This window comes from Oncorhynchus kisutch, linkage group LG7 (genome assembly GCF_002021735.2).
Source record: "Oncorhynchus kisutch isolate 150728-3 linkage group LG7, Okis_V2, whole genome shotgun sequence".
NCBI lineage: Eukaryota > Metazoa > Chordata > Actinopteri > Salmoniformes > Salmonidae > Oncorhynchus > Oncorhynchus kisutch.
In genome coordinates, this window is record NC_034180.2 from 22,277,044 (window position 1) to 22,285,735 (window position 8,692).

Below are 8,692 nucleotides of genomic sequence, written 5' to 3' on the forward strand. Positions count from 1 at the left end.
GTGAGTGAGTCTCCTATGCATTTTGAATTGAGGCGTGTAGCTGGATCTACAAAACCAATTGTCCCACAATTGGTTTCGTAGATCCAGCTACACGCCTCAATTTAAAATGCATAGGACACACACATGCGGGCATTCTTGAAGACAGCTAGTTACCTACATGTTTTAACTTAAACAAAAAATACGACACATTACTAACGTTAACAGTCCAACTCAACTGGTTAGATTGTTCATCTTGTTAGAAGGATTGTGGAGAATATAAAATGGGGTTGGTTTCATTCTCCCAAGGAAGCTTGTTGCGATAACGTTGGCTCTAAAGTGGCTGACAGGCAGCAGCTGACAGTGAAATAGATTATCACAGTCCCACTGAGCTAGCTAACTGACGTTAGCTTCCCTACTAGGTTCGTCCTGCTGAATCACGCCCATCCAACAAGCAATCTAATTGGACTAGCTATCTGGCTAGGTTAGCTCACTGTCGTGGTTGCAGCGTAGCGGACGAGTCCATTCATTTGCCTCGTCCAATAAACACATCGTGGAATGTGATTAGCAAACGAGTAGGCTCTCACGCTCGTTTACTGTGAACTTTGAAAAGGGAAGCCACCAGTAAAACATAATCTGGTTGAAATGCTAAATTATTTTTTAAAAACACATTTGAAACACGCTAGCTAGCTTGGCTCGCAAATTCGCAAGCGACGTTCGCACCGCAACGCAATAATGTCAGGTGAAAATGTCAATGGAAAGCAGAATTACTTGTAATATCAAGCAGTTAATTGCATGCAAATAATTGTTAATAATATGTTTGGCGAAACTAAGTTACCGTAAATGGAGTGCAGTAGTTCCTCTCCTGTCAAACTGCACAATCCTCTTCCACACGGTAAGGCGAGCGAAACCAAACCTGATGTGGATTTGGGCGAGCTATGCCTGGAACACAGTTTTCTAACTATGTGATTGGAGCGCAAACGTTCTATACCAACATCAACAAAGTTCTATTTCTTGATTTGTATTGGCTGTTGATAGGTGTGCGCTGCTTCATTTGTCTGCCAATTGGTTAAAAATCCAACTGGCTTCGAAAATGCAACGTTTTTAACGGGTTCTTTATACGGATTGGTTGAAATGATCAGGTTTACCGCAATTCCATTGGTCATACGAACAGTCAGTTGGCCACTCGCGAATGGAACGTTTGGCTTCGCAACATAAACACAAAACACACCCCTTCGTGGTTTGTGATTGGAAGTTTACTTTAGGGACTGAAAATTTCCATAAATGGTTACGATTCAGGCGACATGATTTGTTGACAAAGATGGCAATCGACGATCTTGAAACGAACAACGTGTCCGCCCCATTTGATTGTTTCATATTTTGATGAATTAGATATGGCGCGGTACACGTCAATACGAGTGTAGCTATTTTAATTGAATGGGTGAAATAATTGTACGATTTCTGCAGCTAGCTGTAACTAGCGAGGTTATTCAAGTGAAAAAGAGATAGCATCGCTGTGCTACATCCCTTTCATCGCTAATTATTGTCTTAGGAAGCTGACAACAGGGTACAGTGTGCAGGGGCTAGTTAGCTAGCGAGGCTTCTACAATTTAGCTAGTATAGTTAATGAAAGAATACAGGGAGAATTCGATCCCTGGAAATCCAGCTGCAAGTCTGGACCACATCAAGCCATGTTGGTACTGGGACAAGAAGGACCTGGCTCACACACCCTCCCAGTCCGAGGGCCTGGACCCGGCCACCGAGGCCCGGTACCGAAGAGAGGGGGCTCGATTCATCTTCGACGTGGGCACGCGCCTGGGACTGTATCCTTCCTTCATTGATTAGCAACGAACACACACCGACTGTGTGCAAATATGCATGATCTGGTGTCTCTTTTGATGGGTTGGTTGTGTTGGCAGCCAGGAGAGTAAACTGGTGCAGCGTCATGGTTCTGTTAGAATAATGCATTGTTTGTTTGTTATTTCACAAGTGCCAGATTATATTCAGATTGATCAATGCAGCATTTTATTACCCACGTCACGGTTCCAGTAACTCTTCAGTTCCTTAACCCTATGATCAGACACTATGACACGTTGGCTACAGGGATCATATACTTCCATCGCTTCTACATGTTTCATTCCTTCAAGCAGTTCCCCAGATATGTAAGTATTCACACTGTATCTACAACTCTTGCTTTTGACTAACTCAAGTTTAGATCCCTGTAATATGGATAAGTTGGGTTGATTTGACTGATTTAGCTTTTAACCAGACTTAGCTATGTTAAAGGTGGTTTAGATGAGCCTTTTCCAATGGAAGTCGTTGTCACCGGTTGAAAAGGGCTTCCCCTGTTCATCTGTGGCTGTGTTATATCTCCTTGCCTCGGCTGTATATACCCAGTTGACAAATACTATGTCTCTACAGGTGACTGGGGGTTGCTGTCTATTCCTGGCCGGTAAAGTGGAAGAGACCCCAAAGAAATGTAAAGACATTATCAAGACGGCTCGCAGCCTGCTGAATGACATACAGTTCGCCCAGTTTGGAGATGACCCAAAGGTGAGTGCCTCACTAAAGTGTGTAAACTTTGACAATTGCCTGGATTACAAGAAGGTAATACCTGCATCTATGTTGGTACTATAATATTGAGGGAACCCCGTACATTGCATTAAATCTATTCATTTTTAAGTTGCTAGTGTAAGGTTTTGTGACCCCTGACCAGGTAGTGAATTATATTTCCCTCCCTGGGAAGGACAGGGTCTGTATCCAAAACACTTCATGGTCACAATATTGTCCATGACTCTGTTCCTGTACAGGAGGAGGTGATGGTGCTGGAGAGGATCCTGCTGCAGACCATTAAATTCGACCTGCAGGTGGAGCACCCATACCAGTTCCTGCTCCGCTATGCCAAGCAGCTCAAAGGTACACGGATGCATATGCTTGATTAGTGTTGCAAAATTCCACTAGCTTTCCTAAGATTCTCATCTTTTCAAGAAATCCTGGTTGGAATATTCCAAGATGGGAATAAGGAGGAAATCCGGGAATCCTCCAACCGGGAATTCTGGGCGTTTTGGGAAAGTTTCCAACATTTGGCAACCCTGATTTATGCTATGATCTATGATGGGCTGGCCTGGTTACCTGTTCACTATGGTAGCTGGAAGTGTGCTGCAAAACACAATGTGAAGGGGGTCGGCCCAATGATGTGAATGAGGCACTACAATTAATCTACAATGATATAATCCTAATCTGATCTAGTCTATTATTACCCTGTCTGAATGAAAACGACCCCTAAACTCATCCACCTCTTTCTGTTCACAGATCTGAAGTATTTCCGATCTGTTTCAGGTGATAAGAACAAAGTCCAGAAGCTAGTTCAGATGGCCTGGACCTTTGTGAATGACAGGTGAGCAGTTACACAACCCGAACATGGAATGCTTAAATTGGCAGAACCATGGAAGAACAGTGATATCCATGTGTGTATTATAATGCAATCAGTGCTGATCTAGGATCAGGTCCCCCTTCTTAATGATTAAGATTTAAAAGGCTAAACTGATCCTTAATCAGAACTCCTACTCTGAAAGGCTTTATTAATATGTGCCCTGTAATTGATGTACACATGCGACTCTCCTCTCCTCCCCACAGCTTGTGCACCATGCTGTCCCTACAGTGGGAACCAGAGATCATAGCTGTAGCAGTCATGTACCTGGCCGGCCGGCTGTGTAAGTTTGACATCCAGGAGTGGACGTCCAAGCAGTCTTCACGGCGATGGTGGGAACAGTTTGTCCAGGATGTCCCAGTGGAGCTGCTGGAAGGTGGTACTGGCTGTTCTCTCCTTATCTATCTCTCTATCTCTCTCTCTCTCTCTCTCTCTCTCTCTCTCTCTCTCGAGCACTTCTCTGGTTTCGACATTTGTGTAAGGCTGTTTTTAGACTTTAAAGACAAAAGTATGCCTCTTTCAAGGTTCTCTTTCACACCACTTTGATTAACACTTAATTTTGTGGGCTGTTTGCTTATTGCAGTGTTATAGAGCCCCACAGTGGAAGAGATATAATACCCATAACTTAGCGGTCAAACAGGGAAATGGTTCCAATCATTTTTCCAAATCAAATTGATTTATAAAGCCTTTCTTACATCAGCTGATATCTCAAAGTGCTGTACAGAAACCCAGCCTAAAACCCCAAACAGCAAGCAATGCAGGTGTAGAAACACAGTGGCTAGGAAAAACTCCCTAGAAAGGCCAAAACCTAGGAGGAAACCTAGAGAGGAACCAGGCTATGAGGGTTGGCCAGTCCTCTTCTGACTGCCGGGTGGAGATTATAACAGAACATGGCCAAGATGTTCAAATGTTCATAGATGACCAGCAGGGTCAAATATTAATAATCACAGTGGTTGTCGAGGGTGCAACAGGTCAGCACCTCAGGAGTAAATGTCAGTTGGCTTTTCATAGCCAATCACATTCCACCATAAATTTTTCCCCATAGGGCATTTTAGAAACACTTAAAATAAGGGCTGTGTTTTGTGTTGGCTTACGCTGGCGTGATGTTTTGATAACCATACTGTGGTACTCTATCATTTACATCCATACTTATGAAATGCACTTCCCATTAATGACTTCCTCCTCTGCTCCATAGACATCTGCCACCAGATCCTAGACCTGTACTCCCAGGGCAAGCAGCAGATGCCCCAGACCCCCAGCGATAAGACCCCGCCTATCCCCGTCCCCACCCCTACCCCTCAGCAGCTGCAGGCCCTCTCCCAGCCCCCGCTCCCCAGCCCCCCTGTCGCGCCACCACTCAGCAAGAAGGTCTCGCCCCAGACCAGCCCTCCTCGCCAGCTCAAACGAGCCCACGTGAGTCTGACACCCAGTTTAAAGGTTCTTGTGAGGGCAGGCACCATGTTATTTTCATGACCACAGGCACTAAATTGAGCTGTTTTCGTTTTTGACACCCATTTGCCTTGTTGATGTCGTTGTTTAGGTATCGTCTCCTAAAGAAGAAAGCCAGGCACCTGGTGAGCACAACTCTGGCTGAGACAGTAGATTAATCTATTGGAAGTGTATGGCTGCCAATATTCATTTTAAAAGGATTTATAACAGTAGGTATGTTAGAGTATGACTTATTGCGGTCTCTCCATCTCTCTCTTCTCCAGAGCCAGTGGGCTCTAAGATCCCCAGGCTGGAGCCTCCCATGCCCCCTCTACCCACATCACAACCCCCCTCAGGTGAGTCCCCTACCCTGGTCCGCTCACAAGACGACCACGCTAGTAGCCAGATTCACTAAGCCTCTACACCAGTGCAACAACTTCCGCACCTGTTGGTTTCCAGAGGGAATATCCGTAGATCGAAATGTAAAAGAAAACTCAAGGAAATAAATCCTATCCTGAAGTTTTATGAAGACAGGCCCATGTCCATTAGCCTTATTGTTTTTCCTTCTGCTATTCTCGTATGGGTAATACTTATTGCACTGTGTAAGAATTGAGTTGGTGTAAATGCTCCACAGATCTGTCCACTCCACTCCCTACTGTAACGTCTCATGTTGCTGAATAGATTATTGACTCATGGCATTCCTGCTAAGTGGTTGAGAAGCCCTCTGGATGCGTCCCAAATGGCACCCCATTTCCTACATAGTGCACTACTTTTGACCAGAGCCCTACGGGCCCTGGTCAAAAGTAGTCCACTACAGTAGATAGGGAATAGGGCCAATTGGGACACACCCTCTGAGAAGCCCCTGGTCCCCTCCAGTCTGTCCCCTCAGCCCCCGAAAGAGCTAGCTGAGCTGGGGAGGAAGAAGTGGTTAGCTGCTGGTATGAACTGGTCTGCTCCCTCTTCTCCTCTGATTGGCTGAGAGGTGTCTAGGCCAGGTTTAGACCCTCGGCGACGGGTTAGATAATGCAGAAGTACTGTATGATGAGCACTTATTAGATTCGATATCAGACTTGGTGTAGGGGATTCCCTGTAAGCCTGCAGGTTAAAATCACAAGCGTTTAGATAGTTAGGGGATACTTAAGCAATAAGGCTCTAGGGGGTGTGGTGTATGGCCATGGTGGACAGGATATAACCCCATCCTTCTGCTACTCTACTGTATGCCTTGTCTGACCTCTCTACCTAATCTGATAATGACCTTATCAGCTGTTAAACTACTCTGCTTTCGAAACAGCACCGTTCGCTAGACAGCTTTGTTTACGTGACCCATCTAGGAAGGGGGGTGTGTTTGTTAGCGGTTAAATGGCGGCTTTGTTAGCGGTTAAGTGGTTTGATTCAGTTGTTTCTCTAAGGGTTCTCTAATTCTCTTCTCCCTGTAGACCGCAAGCCTCCAGCCTCCCACCCCTCCGCCCCTCTCCCAGGAGAGACAGACCCAACTGGGGCAGGAGGCCCAGCGGAGCCTCCTAAAGGACCTCCACCTCCCCCCCACTCAGCCTCCCTCCACCAGCCTCCCCCGCTTCCCCACCGCCCCCCTCCACCGCCCCCGTCCAGCTACATCATGGGCATCCCCACCTCCAGCTCCTACATGTCAGGAGAGGGTTTCCAGAGCCTCCAGTCGATGATGAAGACAGAGGGGCCGTCCTACAGCACCATCCCCCCATCCTATGGCCCTCCCCTGGCCTACCACAGCCACGTCTACCCCCCTAACGCCCCGCCGCCTGGTCCTCCACTTTCCGCCTCCTACCCTCCACCCAACCTCCCTCCACCTTCCCCCGCCTACCCCCCGCCGGGGTACAACCACAGCTACCCTCCCCCGCCCCCTCATTGCATGCCCCCCGGACACGGGGAATACCCGCCTGTGATGGGCATCCCTCCCAGCAACTATCCCCCACCCCCTGGAGGACAGGGCCAGGTACCCCCTCCGCTGCCCCCTGGCATGCCCCCCATCAGTGGCATGAGTCAGGGGGCGTGGATGAGGTGATGGGGGTGAGACTGGATGTGCCAAACCAACACTAGTCCTATTACAGCAGACAGGAGTCTCCAGTGTTACTGACAGACAGCTTTAGTGATGGGGAACACAGTTAACGCAAGGCCAGTTGGGGAGACCGGCCTCATGTACTCCCTGTAGTTTTCTGAAGCTGTCATCTTACGGTTGCAAAATTTAAGTACTGTTCTCAGGTCATCCAGAAATCCCGGTTGGAACATTCCTGGAATCGTAAGGAATAACCAGGAAATCTGGACTCCAACCTGGATTTCTGGAAACCCTGGGAATTTAGGTAACGTTACCAGAATTTTGCAACCCTACATCTCCAACAAGCCAAACAGCACAGCCACACCTCATCAAGAACCAACCATTAACTTCCATTGCACAAGTTAGTTAACGTGAAATACATAATGTGGTGTGTTTGTTGTACTATGGCTGTTTTTATATTAGCCTTTTTAGTAACATGTTTGTCCTTTTTTTTATATGAAAACGTTTAGGTTAGCTTGCTGTACAAATGTAGGACAGAATGGTCGGACCAAAAAGGAAAATGGCAGCTCCACTCTAACCATTCCATGGCTTGGATGTACAGTATCTTCCACATGCATTCCTTTCTGTTTGAAACACACTACTAAACCAGTATTATATTCTAATGTCAATGAATAGTCTACCATTGTAGCATTGTGCATGGACTGGAACATAAAGACACACTTGCATGATGCACACACAGGACAAACACACACAAGAAACTCACACACTTTAAATAAACACACCTTTTTATGGGTGTTTGGACGTTTTATGTTTTGTTGTTGAAGAAAAGTATGTTTAATGCTTGCACATTCTTAAGAAAAAAAAGGTGCGATCTAAAACCTAAAAGGATTATTTGGCTGTCCCCATTGAAGAACCATTTTTGGCTCTAGGTAGAACACTTTTGGGTTCCATGTAGAACCCTTTTCACAGAGAGTTCTACCTGGAACCAAAAGGGTTCTGCATGGGGACAGCCATGGAATCCTTTTGAAAACCTTTTTTCTAAGAGTGCAGCACTGCCATGAAATAATGGTTTAAAATGACTTTTTTAAATGTTGAAGTTGTCTTTTCATTATACCTTGTGAACGTCCATTGTTAGTTTGTTTGTAATATGTGAAACGTTACTCTAAGCAAAGTTACTTGGCATTAAACATTCGTTTTTTTCTAAAGTTGTTCATTTATTTTTTCAATGTGTGACAATAAAAATATACAAAAATAATCCTATTGTACCCTGTTGTGTACATGATTCCTATAGTCTTTCACCCATGCTTCTTGTTGTTAGATGGATTAGCCAGTTGGGGGCATCCTTGTCAAGCCACTTAAATTGAGGCCCAGAATGAACACTTTAGTAAAGGCATCCTTCCACCCTTAAATTTGATCAAGGTTGCTTGTTAGCCATCTCTTCTATTTATCAGTGTACTACTTAAGTTGTTGTGGGGGGTATCTGTACTTTACTATTTTTACTAAACTACATTCCTAAAGAAAACAATGTACTTTTTACTCCATACATTTTCCCTGACACCCAAAAGTACTCATTACATTTTGAATGCTTAACAAACAAAAAATGGCCAATTCACACACTTATCAACATCCCTGGTCATCCCTACTGCCTCTGATCTGGCGGACTCACTAAACACGTGCTTTGTTTGTAAATTATGAGTGTTTGAGAGTGCCCCTAGATATCTGTAAAATAAAAAAACTAACCTCCTGATTTGCTTAATATAAGGAATTTGAAATGATCATACTTTGATTTTTGATACTTAAGTATATTTTAGCAATTACATTTACTTTTG

At 45.2% G+C, this 8,692-nt stretch overlaps 2 protein-coding genes across 3 annotated transcripts in view; one reads left to right on the forward strand and one right to left on the reverse strand.

The window, feature by feature from the left end:
• Nucleotides 1-1,164, reverse strand: part of setd3 (SET domain containing 3, actin histidine methyltransferase) — a 61,199-nt gene extending 60,035 nt beyond the window's left edge. The window contains exon 1 of the mRNA XM_020487708.2: nucleotides 815-1,164. The gene's annotated coding sequence lies outside the window, so the exon portion shown is untranslated. The remainder of the gene's footprint in view (nucleotides 1-814) is intronic.
• Nucleotides 168-8,118, forward strand: LOC109894307 (cyclin-K). Of its 2 annotated transcripts, none has more exons than XM_031828671.1 (10): nucleotides 168-1,799; nucleotides 2,057-2,138; nucleotides 2,398-2,529; nucleotides 2,787-2,892; nucleotides 3,289-3,373; nucleotides 3,613-3,782; nucleotides 4,602-4,819; nucleotides 4,947-4,980; nucleotides 5,119-5,190; nucleotides 6,271-8,118. In XM_031828671.1, the coding sequence occupies exons 1-10, from the start codon at nucleotides 1,603-1,605 to the stop codon at nucleotides 6,870-6,872; spliced, it is 1,698 nt and encodes a 565-aa protein (XP_031684531.1). In that variant the 5' UTR covers nucleotides 168-1,602; the 3' UTR covers nucleotides 6,873-8,118. The 2 variants fall into 2 exon arrangements, with proteins under 2 accessions (XP_031684531.1, XP_031684532.1); XM_031828672.1 differs by having other exon boundaries at nucleotides 1,140-1,799; nucleotides 3,316-3,373.
• Nucleotides 8,119-8,692: the final 574 nt, after the last annotated feature.